The sequence below is a fragment of the Tenrec ecaudatus genome, chromosome 1 (genome assembly GCF_050624435.1).
Source record: "Tenrec ecaudatus isolate mTenEca1 chromosome 1, mTenEca1.hap1, whole genome shotgun sequence".
Lineage (NCBI taxonomy): Eukaryota > Metazoa > Chordata > Mammalia > Afrosoricida > Tenrecidae > Tenrec > Tenrec ecaudatus.
In genome coordinates, this window is record NC_134530.1 from 23,618,980 (window position 1) to 23,636,280 (window position 17,301).

General features: G+C 61.3%; 1 protein-coding gene across 7 annotated transcripts in view; it reads left to right on the top strand.

Moving 5' to 3' along the window:
- The window catches only part of MAST3 (microtubule associated serine/threonine kinase 3), a 38,229-nt gene extending 21,811 nt beyond the window's left edge, over positions 1-16,418 (top strand). For 6 of the 7 annotated variants that reach the window (XM_075548958.1, XM_075548965.1, XM_075548952.1 and 3 more), the window contains 21 exons: positions 2-77; positions 307-516; positions 609-710; positions 969-1,101; positions 2,697-2,755; positions 3,284-3,369; positions 3,615-3,823; positions 4,381-4,519; positions 6,060-6,192; positions 6,308-6,473; positions 6,689-6,790; positions 7,552-7,674; positions 8,346-8,455; positions 9,918-10,054; positions 10,485-10,729; positions 11,299-11,505; positions 11,807-12,036; positions 12,300-12,422; positions 13,110-13,246; positions 13,346-13,527; positions 14,350-16,418. In XM_075548958.1, coding sequence (XP_075405073.1) covers positions 2-77; positions 307-516; positions 609-710; positions 969-1,101; positions 2,697-2,755; positions 3,284-3,369; positions 3,615-3,823; positions 4,381-4,519; positions 6,060-6,192; positions 6,308-6,473; positions 6,689-6,790; positions 7,552-7,674; positions 8,346-8,455; positions 9,918-10,054; positions 10,485-10,729; positions 11,299-11,505; positions 11,807-12,036; positions 12,300-12,422; positions 13,110-13,246; positions 13,346-13,527; positions 14,350-14,882 — 3,442 coding nt within the window. In that variant the 3' untranslated portion in view covers positions 14,883-16,418. The remainder of the gene's footprint in view (position 1; positions 78-306; positions 517-608; positions 711-968; positions 1,102-2,696; positions 2,756-3,283; positions 3,370-3,614; positions 3,824-4,380; positions 4,520-6,059; positions 6,193-6,307; positions 6,474-6,688; positions 6,791-7,551; positions 7,675-8,345; positions 8,456-9,917; positions 10,055-10,484; positions 10,730-11,298; positions 11,506-11,806; positions 12,037-12,299; positions 12,423-13,109; positions 13,247-13,345; positions 13,528-14,349) is intronic. The other variant, XM_075548984.1, reaches the window with a different exon arrangement.
- Positions 16,419-17,301: the final 883 nt, after the last annotated feature.

Here is a 17,301-nt window from a genome sequence, read left to right on the forward strand (position 1 = left end):
GCCCAGGCCGCACATCGGGGACCTTCGACAATGAAATCGTCATGATGAACCACGTGTACCGGGAGAGGTTCCCCAAGGTGGGCCAGCGGGCCAGCCCCATCTGTCCACTTGGCCTTTTCCCTCCCTCTGCTCTGACCCCTCCCCCTTAGCTGTGCATGTTGTCCCCCACCCCTACCTCCATCCGTCCCCTGCCCCATCTGTCCTCCGCTCTGCCTGCCTGGTGCCTCTCCCATCCCCCGTCTGTCTGCCTTGTGTTCCTTCCAACCCTGTCCTCTGAACGGCGGCTCCCTGTCCGGTTCCACCCAGGCCACGGCACAGATGGAGGGCCGCCTACAGGAGTTCCTGGCGGCCTATGCGCCCGACGCCCGGCTGGCGCTGGCCGATGGCGTGCTGGGCTTCATCCACCACCAGATTGTGGAGCTGGCCCGTGACTGCCTGGCCAAATCCGGAGAGGCGCTCATCACCTCCCGCTACTTCCTGGAGATGCAGGAGAAGCTGGAACGCCTGCTTCTGGATGTGCGTGGGAGGCGAGGGGTCCCAGGCGCAGGTGGGGGTGGGTGGCAGAACCCAGAGGGCTGTGAGTGAGGCCCCCATCTGCCCACCCCCAGGCTCATGAGCGCTCCGACAGCGAGGAGGTAGGCTTCGTCGTCCAGCTCGTGCGGAAGCTGCTGATCATCATCTCGAGACCAGCGCGGCTCCTTGAGTGCCTGGTGAGTCCCCGGGCGGGCGGAGGTCAGCCACAGTCCCACCACGTGGACAGTCCACGGTCCACGAAATGGCTCTCATCCTAAGATCTTGGAGAGGGGTGCAGGACCCTGCTGCTAGGCTTGGAGGCGCTTCCTGGAGGGAAACAGTGAACTGAGCCCTGGACAGGGGGAACAGCGTGTGCACAGAGGGAGCAGCATGTGCAAAGGCCCAGTGGTAGGATGTGGCTGGTGGCCAACTGACCGGCTCCCCTGCTCCCTCAGGAGTTTGACCCCGAGGAGTTTTACCACCTGCTGGAGGCAGCTGAGGGCCACGCCCGCGAAGGCCAGGGCATCAAGACAGACCTGCCGCAGTACATCATCGGGCAGCTGGGCCTGACGAAGGACCCTCTGGAAGGTGAGCCAGGGTGGTGGTAGGGCAGGGCTGCCTTCCAGAGAGACAGACGCAGCTGGGATTCTCACTTCCCCAGCCTTGCACTCGGGCCTTCCTGTCTGTGGCTCAGTCTCTGACACCTGCAGGGCCTGCTGGGGGCCAGGAGCTGAGGTCCAGCAGCCCAAGTGAAACCTTCTCACCTGCACGGGCCTCAGGGAACCCTCTGTCCCTGAGCGCCAAGTTGAGGGACGCTCAGTGGGATGCTTGAGCAATGCTGGGGCGGAGCGTCTGGTTGTTAGAGGTACATGGAGTGGGTTCCGGACTCAGAGTGCCCATCTGTACGACAGAACAAAACTCTGCGCCTTCCTCCCAATTGTCCTATGTTCGAGCCCATTGGTGCAGCCCCTGTGTCAGTCCACAGTGTTGGACCTTACTCTTTCTCGCTGCCCCTCCATGTGACCAAGCACGACACCCTTCTCCAGGGACTGGGCTTTCCTGGCCACATGTCCATGAGATCTCACCGTCTTTGCTTCTAAGGAGCACTCTGACTGGACTTCTCGCCAGGCAGGAGCTCCATTAGCAGTTTACAAACGTCCTCGCACTGGCCCAGGAGGGCACTCAGGGTTGGAGAGGCAGAAGCCATGGGCGAGACAGAGATCCCCGCAAACAGCCAGGCTAGATCCTCCGGTGTGGTCCTGGGTGGCCTGGAGGTGGCCAGGAAGCATCCGGGAGGAAGTGCAGCTGGCAGTGGGAAGAGGGGGAGTCAGGCTGGGGAGCAGCACGTTCAAAGGCCCTGTGGTGGGCAGAGCAGAGGGGCAGGGGGGCTAGAGCAGAGGAAGGAGGGGACCTGGGGGGCCAAGGGTCCTTGCAGGGGCCAGACCCACCACAGTTGTAGCTGGTACCATGATGGGCACATCCCAGGCTGGGGCAGCTGGCCTCATTGAAAGCCAAAGAAATGGAGGCTCTGAGCAGAAGAGGTGGGGCGGGATCCAAACCCAAGCATGCCCGAGGCCAGACTGTGTGGAGCAGCATTGCCCTCCCTACTCAGCTCCACCCCTCCCCCCGTGGGATGGATGTGATATGGGTGGTGGGTGGTGGTCAGCCTAGGTGGAGGGGATGGCCTCAGCTGGGCAGGCAATAGCTGAGGCTGTGAGGCCCTGAGGGGTCAGGAGTTGGGAGAGACTACATTCAAACTCAGGACTTTCTCACCAGCCTGGCTCTGCCACGCTGTGCCGTCTGTGCTGTGACCACAAGACACTGCCCTCATGACCACCATCGTGACTCACGTCCCTCTACTGAGCCCCTGGGAGACGGAGAATAATGGGACCTACCCTGGGCTGAGCAGGAACCTGGACCCTGAGGCCCTGCCTCACTGGCCTGAGACTTCAGAGTCAGGGTTTGGTCACTGCTGAGCAATTCTCCATGTAGAAGGTTCCTCCCTAGTCCAGCCTCCCAGGGTTTGGCTGAGAACTGGGTGTGTCGCAGAGCTGGGGGGAGGGGGCACACAGTGTTCCCCAGCCCAGGACGGGCCTGAGGCCTTGGGGAATCTCTGGCTGAGGGACAGGCTGACCCTGAGAGGGGCAGTCACCACCATCCCCGCCCCCCTACTTGTCTTGCAGAGATGGTGCCACTGAGTCACCTTGACAGTGGACAGGTCCCCACCCCTGAGTCCCCAGAGGTGAGTCTCAGAGCTCTGGGCCCCTCGGCCATCTCGTCCTCTTGGGGGTAGATCAGGCGGCCCATCGAGGGGGCGGGGTTTGGTAAAGTTTCGTGTTGACGAAGTTTTGGGTTCGTTGGTGATTAATAAAATGCTTGTGACAACCTCTAGGAGGAGATGGGATTACTCCGCGTCATCCCTGGGGAATGCCCCGTCATGGGTGGGTGGGCACAGGAAGGAGAGTTCTGAAGGGTGTGCAGGAGTTTCCCAGGAGGAAAGACACAGCTTTGATTGAAGACACAGAAACCCAGAAGTGGTGTGGTTTGGGGGAGGCAGTGTGAGGTGCCGGGATTGGCAGTGTGACTTGGGGGGTGGCACAGGGAAAGGGGGGCAGGTCCTGAAGGACGTGTAGAATTGGCTGGGAAGAACACAAGCTGTGACACTCGAGCCGAGTGTGAGCTGTTTGCCAAGAGGGGGCGTGACGGGAGGGGCCCCCAGAAACACCTGCAGTGGGCAGGGCCCTGAGCCTTCCCTGTCGCCCGCCCGCAGAGCCGGGCCCTGGCCGGCCCCTCTCGGAGGAAGCCATGTGAGAGCGACTTTGAGACCATTAAGCTCATCAGCAATGGAGCCTATGGGTGAGTCCTAGGTCCACCCCAGACCTGTGGGCCGGGGTCCATCCAGCGGGAACCTCTGACGGGTGGAGGCCCCAAGAGGGGTGAGGACACCCACATCTTGTCTTATCTATCCCAGTCACATGGGGGGGGGTCAGTTTAAGCCCGTGGATGGCTGCCTGGGATGGAGAAGGGGTGTCCTGGGCAGGGGCCCAGACAAAGACCCGGACTCAGACACCCCCTGCCTCCCCTCCCCCGGCTCTCTGCAGCGCTGTCTACCTGGTTCGGCACCGCGACACACGGCAGCGCTTTGCCATCAAGAAGATCAACAAGCAGAACCTGATCCTGCGCAACCAGATCCAGCAGGTGTTCGTGGAGCGGGACATCCTCACCTTCGCCGAGAACCCCTTCGTGGTCAGCATGTTCTGCTCCTTCGAGACCCGGCGCCACCTCTGCATGGTCATGGAGTACGTGGAAGGTGCGGGCGCTGGCACTTGCTTGCATGCCCCCGGAGATGGGGCGCTCACCCCCTGGCCTGGGAGAACGTCGTCCTTTGGACCTGCAACATAGGTCCAGAAGACCCTCCAGTTCAGTGGGGTGGGGCTGAGTGTGAGGGTCAGAGGAGGGGGTGGATTGGTCCAGGCAGGCCAAGAGGTTCAGAGGAGGGAAGTGAGAATTTGGGGAGGAGTGCCTGGGGCGTGGTAGGCTATGCTTTGCGTTACTAACCGCTGAGGTCAGCAGTTTGAAATCACCCGCCACTCCTCGGGAGAAAGATGAGGCTTTCTGCTCCCCAAAAGAGTTCCAAGTCTCGGAAACTCAGGGCAGTTTAGGGTACGAGTCCCGAGTCGGCATCGACTCGATGGCAGTGCGTTGAGTGTGTTGACAGGTGGAGGTCAGGTGTTGTGAGATCCCAGGTGGGGTCCAGAGACACACCATGGCGGGCAGCATTGCCCTTGTCCCCGCCCTGACTCCCTCCCATCAGGACGCTTTGCAGCAGGCCAGGGTCCCCATGAACGAGCCCCACTCCCTCCCCAGGTGGTGACTGCGCCACGCTGCTCAAGAACATGGGCCCGCTGCCCGTGGACATGGCCCGCATGTACTTCGCGGAGACGGTGCTGGCGCTCGAGTACCTGCACAACTATGGCATCGTGCACCGCGACCTCAAGCCTGACAAGTGAGCCTGCCCGCCCCTGCCCTGGCCGTGCAGCTGGGCCTCTGTGGCAAGGGGGTGGGACCTGGAGTGGGCGGGGCCAGATTAAGGGGCGGGGCCCAACTCTGGGGCCAGACTGCCAGGGTTAGAGCTGGGTTTAGGGAGTGGGCATGGCCTGAACATCTGGGTGGGGCCTTTGCGTGGGCTGGGCCTCTGGTGGGAGGTGAGGCTCGGAGCCTTTGGGGTTTGCGGCAGCTGGAGCAGGCCTCACATAGATGGAAAGAGGCTTTAGGCTAGAAGGACCTGGACTGGAGTCATGGGCAAGGGAGTGGCGTGGGGGCTGAGGAAGGCTGTTTGGGAAAGGAGGTGGTAGAACTGGCTATGAGGAACACCACTGGCATCTCGGGCCGCTTCTGGGGCACCAGCTGACCTGGTGTGCAGGAGGAGAGAGAGGCAGTATGAGTGCATACTGTATGCAGAGGAAAGGAGGACCCTTCCGGGCCCTTCAGAAGCTCCGGCTGGGTCAGGGAAGGAAGGGACCAGGCCCTCCGCCTGGCTGTCAGTGAGCACAGGAATGTGCACCTAGGAGACCCCTGCTGTATACAGGGCACGGGCCACCAGAGGGAGGGGGCGGGCACTTCCCACCGTGCTGCCTCTGTCCGTGGCGGCAGGAGGCACACGTGAAAAGGTGACTTTTAAAGGTGGCGTATGCCAGTCTATCACTTGGCGAAACGTACTCAGACTGAAGTCTGCGGGAGTCTGGGATGGCAGCGTACACAGGAGGAGCCCTGGAGGCGTGGTGGTTTTACGTGGTGCTGCCACAAGGTCCGCAGTTCAAAACCACGGGAGAAAGACAAGAGCTCTTTCTGCTGTCAAGAGTTCCGGCCTCGGGAAACTCACAGAAGCAGGTCTGCCCTGTCCTCCGGGGTCGCTGTGAGTCGGCATGGGCTTGGCGGCGGTGAGGCCGTGGATTGGCCTGTGCCCGTGTGAGGTGCTCACGAGTAGCCCTTTATGCAGCGGGCATCCGAGATAGGCCTGTTTTTCCAGAGGGAGGTAGGTCGTAGGTGCTTGGGAAGGGCGCGTCTTCCTGAAGTGGACGGACCTGCTAGATGTACGCACATGCACGTACACCCAGCAGGACTGGGTTCTCAGAGCGTGCGTTGTGCACAGATGAGCACACAGTCGAAGCCCCGTTGTCACTGAGTGTAGCGGCCCCACGGCGGCCCCACGGCGGTCAGGGTGCAGGTCAGGCTCCGGCAGGCCTTCAAGGGCTCCTTTCTCAAGAGTAGCTGCAGACCTTTCTTCCGAGAATCCTTCTGGTGGGCTCGAACCGCCAGCCTCCTGGTTACCAGCCAAGCAATAGCCTGTGTGCATTCTCTGGGACTCCCACGTCCACAGGGAGGTACCCAGTACCGCCTGCAGATGCACCCAGTAGGGACCCTGAGCTGTGTGCTCTGTCACGTGGTCACTACCGAAAACCCTTTGGTTCCGTGGATCCAGTTCAGGCCAGGTCGGGCATGCCTCGGTTTCCCAGCCTTGAGTGTCCCCCGCCCCCTGCCCGCAGCCTGCTCATCACTTCGCTCGGCCACATCAAGCTGACAGACTTCGGCCTGTCCAAGATCGGACTCATGAGCATGGCCACTAACCTCTACGAGGACCACATTGAGAAGGATGCTCGGGAATTCCTGGACAAGCAGGTGTGCTGGCGGGAGGGCAGGTGGGCCGGGCGGGAAAGGCTCGGGTGTGTCCTGTCCCTTCGCTGCACCTCCCCGCTGCTGCCCTGGCCTCAGTGTCCCTGTGCCCCCGCCCTAGGTGTGCGGGACGCCCGAGTACATCGCACCTGAAGTCATCTTCCGCCAGGGCTACGGGAAGCCGGTGGACTGGTGGGCCATGGGTGTCATCCTGTACGAGTTCCTGGTGGGCTGCGTGCCCTTCTTTGGGGACACCCCCGAGGAGCTCTTCGGCCAGGTTGTCAGTGGTGCGTCCCCTCCCCTGGCCCTGGGTTTGAGTCTCGGCCCCACTGTGGTCCTGTACAGAGAGAGGAACAGTCCCACTTAGGGATGGGCCCCGGGCAGCCAGGACCACAGGTGGATCGGGGAGCTGTCCTGTAGAAGGAGCAGGGGCTGTGGGCCGGGAGTGCTGGGGGCAGAGTTGCTAGGGTGATAAGATCGACCCTGCCCCACCTCATTCCAGACGAGATTATGTGGCCAGAAGGGGAGGAGGCCCTGCCACCAGACGCCCAGGACCTCATCACGAGGCTGCTCCGGCAGAGCCCCCTGGACCGTTTGGGCACTGGTATGTGGGTATGGTCAGGACCCAGGGAAGGGTGGCATAGGGACTAGGTTAGACAGTAGCTGTAATAGCGAGGCTGCACAGAGGAGCGGGCTTGGAGGTGGTGGGGTTTTGAAGGATGCATAGGAGTTCAGCAGGCACAAAGGAAGGGAGAGCCAGGGGAGTGACACAGAGTGGTGAGTCTGTGTGGGTCCCTGAAGCTCTGAGAGGTCCAGGGACTGTGTCCTTCAAAGCCCAGTGGATGTTGCTGTCCCAGCTTCCCCACTCCCTGGTTAGCGGTGACAGGACGATTCAACTGTGAACACAGCTGCCTGTACCACCGTGGGGCAGCTTGACCAGGAGGGACAGTGGGTGGGGCTGGCTGGCAGCAGGCTGTGACATTGCCCGCAGGCAGTGCCTGTACCCATGAGCCTGTGGAGCTGACCTAGGAAGACCCCCCCCAGCCCCAGCCTCTGGTTTCGTGGGGCAAGGAGGCGGATGCTGGGCCAGGCTCAGCAGAGGACCCAGCAGGGGGCCTGGCCGGCCCAGGGCTCAAGCTCCCAGAAGTCATTCCACCGCCCTGGGGCTCCTCTTGGTGCTTGCCTGGGGCTGCTGACTTCCCTCATCTTTCCAGTTTGTGGTTAACCCGAGTGTCCCCTCCTGTCACATGTCCGGTCAGCAGGCCACTTGCAGGGGGCAGGGCAGAGTAGGGTAGGGAGATAACAGTGACAGTGGCGGCTGTCTGAGAGGGGATGGTGGTTGAGGCTCAGCCGGTGTGTCTGCAGGTGGCACCCATGAGGTGAAGCAGCACCCCTTCTTCTATACCCTGGACTGGGCAGGCCTCCTGCGTCACAAGGCTGAGTTTGTGCCGCAGCTGGAAGCCGAGGATGACACCAGCTACTTCGACAGTGAGTGGGGGGGGCGGAGTGGGGTGTCTTCCAGTGACCTCACCTAATCTTGGCACTTTGCCTGGTCGTGCCTGGAGCCTCAGACTTCCTGAACTTTCCCAGAAGCTGGGGTCATGTCCGCCGTCCACCAACTGGGATTTCCTGTGCCTCTGGGCAGAGGCGTTCCAAGCCGGCCCCCTGTCCCCGCTCCCCTCCCTGCATTGGCGAAGCAGAAATCAAGGCACCAGGTGTAGCTGAACCTAGGTCCTCCCATGGGCCAGCCTCCTGGGTTGGGCCCTGGTCAGGCAAAACACCTAGGGTGCCCCCTGCCTGTCTGGGTCCCATCTGACACGGAGGGGGGGGGCCTCCTTTGGGGTGTGGCGATGGGCTCGGACAGGTTCACCTGTCTCCACTCACAGCCAGATGCTGAGTGAACACCCGCAGTTCCCCGAGCAGGCTGTGGCGTGTCCTGGGGTCCTGTCCGGTGTCCAGTCCTCTGGTTCTTCTTCAAACAGGCCTTGTCTTTGAGGCCCGTGTGGTTCTGGGTGACCTGCTTCAAGGGTGAGGAAAGGGAGGGTCAGGGACAGGAAACCCCCAGTTGAAGTCCCCCAGCTCCTAGGGACACGACTGGGATTTGGTCCCAGCTCGGGGGGGTCCCCATTTTAGGGCCTTTGTGTGTCCCCCTCCTGCAGCTCGCTCGGAGCGGTACCGCCACCTCGGCTCCGAGGACGACGAGACCAACGATGAGGAGTCATCCACGGAGATCCCCCAGTTCTCTTCCTGTTCCCACCGGTTCAGCAAGGTGGGCACTGGGGGAGGCGGCGGTGGCACGACTTACTCCCCTTCCAACGCTGTCTGTTAGCAGCGATCACACGCGTGCCTTGCAATGCTGACCGTAATCAAAGGGGTCCGGTGGGGGGCGTTTGGCACCATCATTTGGCGGGCCCACCACCACTTCCGTCGAGACGGTGAGGGGTTACACATTGGGCTGCTCACCGCCAAGGTCAGGAGTTCGAAACCACCAGCTGCTCAGTGGGAGAGAGATGAGGCTTCTGCTTCCGTCCAGCGTGACCATCTTGGAAACCGACGGGGGCAGTTCTACTCTGCCCTATGGGGTCGCTCGGAGTCGGACTTGCCTGGATGGCAGTGAGTTTGGTGTGGAAGACTGCCTCTGTCTGGGTCCAGAGCTTTCCCATCAGCCCGAAAGGGACCCCGGGCTCCCCGGCAGTCATCCTCCCATCCCTCTGCTCCCCCTCGCCTTTCCATAAAGGGCAGTGCTTATTCATCACGGGGAGAAATGAAACCCAGGTGCCACCCCACATCCAGTGAGCCTTGAAGCCAGCCGCCGTGCCGAGCACAGCGCCATACATCTGTCCCAAAGGGACGTGCGGATACTGTGGGGACTCACCAGATGTCTGGAAACAAAAGACGGCCCCTGCTGGTGGGGAGGAGGCGCCGTCGCCTGGGGGGCGTTGAGTCTAGGTTACAGGTGGAACAACTTGGAGAAGGGTAACGGGGGTGTGGTCCAGCCTGACTCGGGGACCCCGTGGGTGACCCCATGGAGCTGTGTTCCCGAGGGTCTTCGAGCACTTGCTGTTGAGAGTAGGTCACCGGACCGTTCTGACAAGGCAGGAACTGCTAAGGCTGCGCACGGTCTCCTCCCTGGTTCCCTGAGCGAGTGGAATCTGCCTTGGGTCACCACGAGGGTCCAGCCCGGGGGTCTGCATAAGTGCAGTCACACGAGATGTGCCTTTAGTGTCAGGTGCGGCGTGGGTCCCAATCGGTTTCCTTAGTCTCTGGTGCGTCCAGACCAGGTTTTGTTGATCTGATTGTTGGTCGGTGGCCATCTGGGCTGTTGATGTCTTTCGACAAATTGGGCCTAGCACCGTGATGCCTTCCGGTGTTTTTCTGACCACTAAGCTTAAGTGGAATATCTTCCCCACTTATAATGTGATCAGGTCTCTGTCCTGTCGCAGGCAGGACTTCTTGGTTGGCTGTGGAACACTCCCCACCTCCCGCTGCACCCCCAGCTGTCGTCTTGGTGACTAGGCCTCCCTGACCCTCGGTTTCCTCGCCTGTGTATGACTGAGAGACTGGGCTCTGGGGGGATGTGGTGAGCGGGGATTTAAGGAAGTGACTCACGTGGAAGCATCTGGCATGGAGGACGCGCTCATCACCGAGCTGCCTCTCACACACGGGTGTGGCCGGCGCCGGTGCCGGCACCGTCCTTGTTGTTTTTACTGTTATTTTTGTTCTTTGCCCAGGTCTACAGCAGCTCCGAGTTCCTAGCCGTGCAGCCCGCCCCCACCTTCACAGAGAGAAGCTTCAGCGAGGACCAGGAGGAGGGCTGGGAGCGCAGCAGCGAGGGGGAGTCCAGCCGCCGGCTCAACACTGAAGTCCGGTGTGTAGGGGCAGGTCCGGTTCCCAAGACTTGCTGGGAGAGAGGCAGAGCCACAAAGACAGGCATTGGAGGGAGCTTCCCAGCGGCCCTGTAGAAGAGGCTCCAAAGGCCCTACCCGGTCATGACCTGTGACCCTGTGCAGTGCCCTTTCCCACGCAGTTCTTCTCCCTGCCTGGAAAGCCCATCTGCTAATGAGCGTCTATTCACGCGGCAACACCAGGCCCTACAGAAATAATGTCTCTTTGAAAATGGGCACAAATTGGGTCTTCACGCTGATGTGGAGGGCAGTGCGGGCAGGAGGAACTCACCCTGTGTTTGCAGATACCAGGCAGGGAAGTGCCCGATACCAGGGAGGGGCCCTGAGGTCTGATGGGTACCCCAGGGCGGTGGCTTCTAGCGTGTGATGTGGACATGGGCCCTCTCCCTGCAGCCTGCGGTCGTGGACATCTTCTGGCTCCTCCTGCCACTCTTTGTCATCCCAGCCTGAGCGGGGACCCAGCCCATCTCTCCTGAACACCATCAGCCTGGACACAATGCCCAAGTTTGCCTTCTCTTCAGAGGATGAAGCGGCAGGTCCGGCCCCTACCAGTACCGAGAGACCCATCTTCATTCTGGGCGAGCCTGACCCACCTCAGGCAGCCACCCCAGTGATACCCAAGGCCTCAGGTCTTTCTGGTAAGTGGGCGTGTCAGGACAGCTTCTTAGAGGAGGGGGTTTTTTGAGCGGGGTTTTCAAGGATGAGTAGGAGTTCGCCAGAGAAGGCATTTGTTTTATCTAGCCTCCTCTGACCTGTTCCATTAAGGAACTCCCAGACTAAGATACCACTAGCCTTGTAAGGCCAGACCCGGGCTGGAGGGGGAGGATTGGAACTGGGAGATCTAGAGGGAACCTCGGCTCTTTCCAAAGTGGAGGGAATGCTGCCTAGAGGAGGTATTCTTTTCACGTAGGACTTTCAGGATGGGTAGGAGTTTACTGGAGGCCTCTTTTCCTTCTGTCACAGAGGCTTTGACAGGGAAAAGCCAGGGCCTCGGCTCTGTGGGTCACGACAGCAGGAAGGGGAGCAGTGATGGGGGTAAGGGGGGCGCCAAGGTTTCCTGGAGGTGGGAAGCTTCCAAAGAGAGGAGGGGTATGCAGGCAAAGGGAACTGTGGGGCAGAAACTGAGAGGCGGGACTGCACCTCCTCGGGCCTCTGTGAGCTGGGCAGAGGCCCTTGCTGACCCCTGACCCCACTGCCCATCCCCCAGCCGACACAGCTGCCCTCAGCCAAGCCCGCCTGCGCAGCAACAGCATCGGCGCCCGACACTCCACACCCCGAGCCCCAGACTCCAGCCGAGGCCGCCGTCTCGGGTGCCCAAGGGACACAGGCCCCGAGAAGCCCCGGGCCTCCGTCGGAGGCGGCCGAGTGCCCAAGTCGGCCTCCGTGTCCGCCTTGTCGCTCATCATCACGGCAGGTACCTCTGCACCCGGGAGTCCCACCCTTCTACCCCAAGCCCCACCCCACCAGATAGTCAGGTCAGCTTCTCATGTGTTCACTGATGGGGGGCAGGAGCTGCAATACCCAGAGGCTTCTGGGGCCTCCTTGAGGCAGTGGCCTCAGGACTGAGCCCTGGGGACACAGACGAGCTGGGGGAAGGGCATTTCCAATAGAGACCTGGTGGGGCAAAGGCCCTGAGGCTGTAGAGCAGTGACATGGTGGGAGGTGAGGGGGACCGACTGGGGCCCCGGCGTGGGAATGACCGCTCGCTCCCACAGATGACGGCAGCAGCGGCGGCCCCCTCATGAGCCCCCTGTCCCCGCGCTCCCTGTCCTCAAACCCGTCCTCCCGCGACTCCTCGCCCAGCCGAGACCCGTCGCCCGTGTGCGGCAGCCTGCGGCCCCCCATCATCATCCACAGCTCGGGCAAGAAGTACGGCTTCAGCCTGCGGGCCATCCGCGTCTACATGGGAGACAGTGATGTCTACACTGTGCACCACGTGGTCTGGGTGAGTGCCGGGAGCCTGCAGGGGAGCTGGGCGAGGACCGCACCCCCTCTTGGAAACTGAGTAGATGTCAGGGACTGTGGAGGGGGGTGGTCCTTCTTAGCTCCTGGATGGGCTTTTGTGCCCGCACTCCAGGCTGGCACTCTATGGCCGTGCCGTCCTCCCCCACCCCCCTGGTGGCTCCTCCCTATTGCCACTCACCAAACAGCCCCCAAGGTAGTGAAATGAAGGGCACAGGAACACTGAATCAGCTCGCCCTCCTGCAGAGCGTGGAGGAGGGCAGCCCTGCCCAGGAAGCGGGCCTGCGAGCCGGGGACCTGGTCACCCACATCAACGGGGAGTCGGTGCTGGGGCTGGTGCACATGGACGTGGTGGAGCTGCTGCTGAAGGTGCCACTCTAAGTCCTGGGGCCCCAGCCCTCTGCCCTAAGATCCATCTGCCTCCCGTCCCGTTCCAGGGCTGTAGACCTCTGTCCACTCTTCCACTCATCTCATGTCTTCCCAACCTTGGACCTTCAGGCCTCCCTGCAACTTCCTGTCTGATCCTCTAATATCCTCTCCATCATTAAGAACCCTCCCTCCAGTACCACTTGGAGACTCCTGGAACCCTTAACAACCTGTTTGCTCACCTTTGGGAGGATCCCAAGATTCCCTACTCTGATCCACCTGAGGACCCCCCCAGCCTCAGCTCCATGTTCTCCCTGCCTGCTGCCCACACCACCCAGAGAGCTACACTGGACCCCAGTCCCCCAGACTTGGTGGGCCACTCTCTTTAGCCCCTGCCATACCCTTTCAAGCCACCCCATCCTGGCCCTCCTCTCACCCACCCTGACTTTCAGGGCTGTGCGGGAGCAGGGGCCTCCAGGCTGTGGGTTAGAGAGGAGGGTGCGGGGTCCTGACCTGGGGAGGGCGTGGCGCACTCTGGTGGTGGGTGCACTGCTGGTGAGGCACAGTCCAGGCGGGCGAGCGGGTGGCAGGTCTTGGCTGATGGCTGACGACGCTAGAGGCTCTGAGGGCGCCCTCCTCAGCGGGGAGGCTCCCAGGGACCCCACTCCACCCCTGGCCGTCCCTCTGCAGAGCGGCAGCAAGATCGCGCTTCGGACCACGGCCCTGGAGAACACGTCCATCAAGGTGGGGCCGGCCCGCAAGAACGTGGCCAAGGGCCGCATGGCCCGGCGCAGCAAGCGCAGCCGCCGGCGGGAGACGCAGGACCGGTGCGTGGCGACCGGGGGACCCGTGGCATGAGCCGAGGCAGGGGCAGGAGGAGCCGGGCCGGGCCCTTTTCTGAATCCGGGTTTTCTTGCCCGTCCCAGGCGGAAGTCGCTGTTCAAGAAGATCTCGAAGCAGTCCTCTGTGCTGCACACCAGCCGCAGCTTCTCATCCGGCCTCCACCACTCCCTGTCCTCCAGCGAGAGCCTCCCCGGCTCCCCCACGCACAGCCTCTCCCCGAGCCCCAGCACACCCTGCCGCAGCCCAGCCCCCGACGCTCCCACAGGTGCGTGCACGTGGTGCGTGCGTTTGTGTGGCCACCGTGGGAGAGAGAACCAGTAGGGACTGAGAGGGAGGGAGCAGAGAATGGAGGACCAAGCAAAGGAAGAACCCAGAGGCCTGGGAGGACTGGCCATGCTCCGAGAGTCCAGTGCAAAGGAGGGGAAGGGCGTGCCCACCAGAGGGGACTGCATGCACCGAGGAGATTAGGCAGAGAGCTGAAAAGGAAGCTGGGGGGCAGAGAGGGCGGGGCGTATAGTAGGTGACCTAAGCCGTGCTTCCAAGCCCTGGGCCAAAGAGCTAGACTTTAATTGAGGGGTGTTAGGGTGGGGGCATGGAGGAGGTGTGAGCTGGCCAGGGCCTGGTCATGGCTGACCATTGCAAAAGATCCTTCTGGGCCAGGAGAGGGGGACGCACTAAGCCAGACACAGACCCCAGCCCTACTGGGACAGGCCCTGGCTGCAAGGAGGGACCAGGACTCAGGAATCTCAGCGGGGAGGCAGAGACTTCCTGGAGGGAGAGGGCGTGGGAGCTGGGACTTAGATGGGTGAATCGGAGTTCACTAGATCAAAGTAGGAAGCCCTGGTGGTGTGGCGCCACCGGAAAAAGACAAGGCTTTCTACTCCTGTAAAGAAGTACAGGTCTAGGGTCACTGCGTCGTCCTCAAGTCATGGCAGGGTGGTTTTTCAGAGATCAAAGCCAGCAGAGGCAACCAGCCTAGGCACAGGACGGGTGGCTGGAAAGTTTTGAAAGGTGTAATCAGTCCCGGGGCCTCAACTCTGGCTTAGGACCGAGGCAGGAAGCCCTGACCCACATCTGTCATCCACAGACACTGCTTCCCCGCCCAGCGCCTCCCCAAGCTCCAGCAGCCCAGCCTCTCCAGCCGCAGCCGGACACGCTCGCCCCAGCTCTCTGCATGGCCTGGCAGCCAAGCTGGGACCTCCTCGCCCCAAAGCCGGCCGCCGCAAGTCCACCAGCAGTATCCCGCCGTCCCCTCTGGCCTGCCCGCCTGTCCCCGCGCCCCCACCCCGTTCTCCCTCACCCCTGCCTGGGCACCCACTCACCCCTGCCCGCTCCCCGTGCCTGCGCCGGGGCCAGTCAGCCGACAAGCTGGGCACCGGTGAACGGCTGGACGGGGAGTCAGGGCGCCGCGGCCGCGGTCCAGAGGCTGAGCTGGTTGTCATGAGGCGCCTGCACCTGTCGGAGCGGCGGGACTCCTTCAAGAAGCAGGAGGCGGTGCAGGAGGTGAGCTTCGACGAACCTCCAGAGGAGGCCACTGGGCTGCTCCCCGCCGTGCCACAGATCGCCGTGGAGGGTGCTGAGGCCATGCCGGGAGCCCCCGGGCCCACAGGAAAGGACTGAGCCCTCCCGACCCCCCGGGGCCTCTCCTGGCCCCCGAGCCGCGTGGTATTTTTTGTCGTTCCATGTTTTTCCAGTCAAGTGACACTCTAGAAGAGACCGAGGCACCAGCCTGAGGCCTCCTGGTCTTCGCTGGGAGGCAGAAGCAGCAGCGGCATTTTACGTTCTGGTGCTGAATGGAGCCGTGGAGGCTGGAAGGCAGGCGGAGGATGGCCTTGTAAATAGCAGCAAATCCCTGTGGTTAATTTATTACGTTTTATATTGCCAGGCAGAGCTTGCCCGGGTGCTGGCGGTGGCAGTGGCCCCGGCCCCTGGGACCCTGTCTGCAGAGTCCCCACCTCCTGGGCCAAGGAGAAAGCACTGTGGACAAGTCATGTGTGTGCGTGTATTCCAGTTTTTCTGTATTTTTTTAAAAAATGTTTGTGTGTGTTCCCTGTACCTTCCCCCACCCAAGACCCACCAGTTTGAAGGAATTCCACTGAACTTACCTGTCCGGACTCAGGTAGGGCACGGGCTGGAGAGTTCCGACAAGCCTCTGTGAAATAAAACAAAGTGCATTCTGAAGGAGCTTCCTACTCCCTCCTGGAACTGGCCTCCGATTCCAGACTGTCACCTGGAGCTGGGAGCTAGGGTTTGGATGGATGAGTCAGCGTTCACCAACTTCAGGCAGAGGGGTCACCCACTCCACAGGCCAAACCGTACAGGACAGCAGAACCGACCCTGGGGGGTTCCGAAGCTGTTCCGCTCTAGGGAAGCAGAAAGCCGCCTCTTTCTCCTGCCGAACGGCTGGTGGTTTCAAACTGCTGACCTCGCAGTTAGCAGCCCAACCTGTAAACCCACTACGACACCAGGGGAGAGGAATGTTGACCTAGCACAAGTTTCCGAATGTTCGAGGCCTTGACAGTAACTCCTTTTTGGGGGGAGGGGGTTCACCTGATTCAGAGCCTTCTAGGGAGAAAGTAAGGAAGAACCTGACCCGGGCAGGACAGCGACCACGTGTGACGTTCCGCTGTGCTGTGTGGCTCGGGGAAAGCAATGTTCCCACTCTGTGCCTGAGTTTGTGTTTACAAGACTTAAGTCCAGCGACTATTTATTAAGCACCTACTTTGTGCCAAGCACTTTCTTCTCGTGGCTTCTCCCTTCCTTCGCCAGCCTTCAGAAGGCTGCAGGTGGCCGCAGCATCCCCATTTTACAGACAAGACAGCTGAGGCCTGGTGCCGGGCAGGGACTTGTCCCACGTGGCATAAGGGAGCCTCCGGCTGTCGGGCTCTGTGTGACCGTCGTTGTCGAGGGAGCTTGAATGGAGGGTCTGGTGGCAAACACCAGATTCTAGCCCTGGCTTGTTTCCTCGTTGTACGCAGCTGATGGCAAGGCTGTGCCCCATTTCTTGAGGGCACTCTCCAGGCACTGCATCCCCCCTCGTCGTTCCTGCCTCCCCCAGTCCCCAGCCCAACACCATCAGGGGTTGGAGGCAGACAGAGGCTGTGCATGAGTGCCCCCCTCCTTCTGTCCAGGAGATGGCATGAATAAAAGCCTGTATTCACAGATGGTCTGATGTCTTGATTTGGGAGTTCGAGAAGGGAGGGAAGAGGGGGGGGCGGGTTATGAGAACAGCCCTTGGCTCAGCAGAGTGAACCTGGCATCCTTCCCCTCTTAGTTACGGTCCTATCATCCATGCAGCAAAACTTTGTGGTACTTCCTATTGGGCCATTTGGAGTGGGTTTTGAAGGCTCTGTAGGAGTTCGCCCCCGGAGTACTCTCTGGTCCTGGCCTTCCTGTCTCAGGCTCTGCCTTGAAACGTTTCATCCAGACACCCCACCCCACCCCCAGAACCTTGAGCTGTGTTGATAAGAGAAGTACACTTCTTTGTGACCATTCCATCCTGATCTTTCCTTGGGCTGTGCCCTAAAAATGAACAATAAACCTATATCACCTCTCAGAGACCCCCCACCCTCTTTGTACACGGTTCCCTAGTCCAGTAGAGTTCGAATTCGGTTTGTCTCTGGCATTCTCATCGCCACCACCTTCCCACGCGTGGAAATCCTCGGTGACATCTGGGCCCACTTAGTGTAGAGCTCCTTCAGCTGATTGTGGACGCCAGTGGCTGCTATGGGAAACGCCTTCCACGGGCTGCTTCGGAGGGTGTTGGGCTATTTCCGGGAAAGGTCCACTGGCTGCTGCTCCGGCCCCTTCACCACCCGTGCACCCTGCCCTCCGGGCATCTCGCCCACCCTCCTCGGGAGCCATCCACAGGAGGCAATTTCTGGGAGCTGTCTGGGGTACACTGCCACTGGGACGAACTAGCTACAGAATGGAATGCCTGTGGCGGTTTTAAATTGCTGGCTGCTCCCTCGCAGCTGGAGATGGAAACTGCGATAGCCAATAGAAACTGCTCGTTTGCGCTCTCCCCCCACCACCCCAC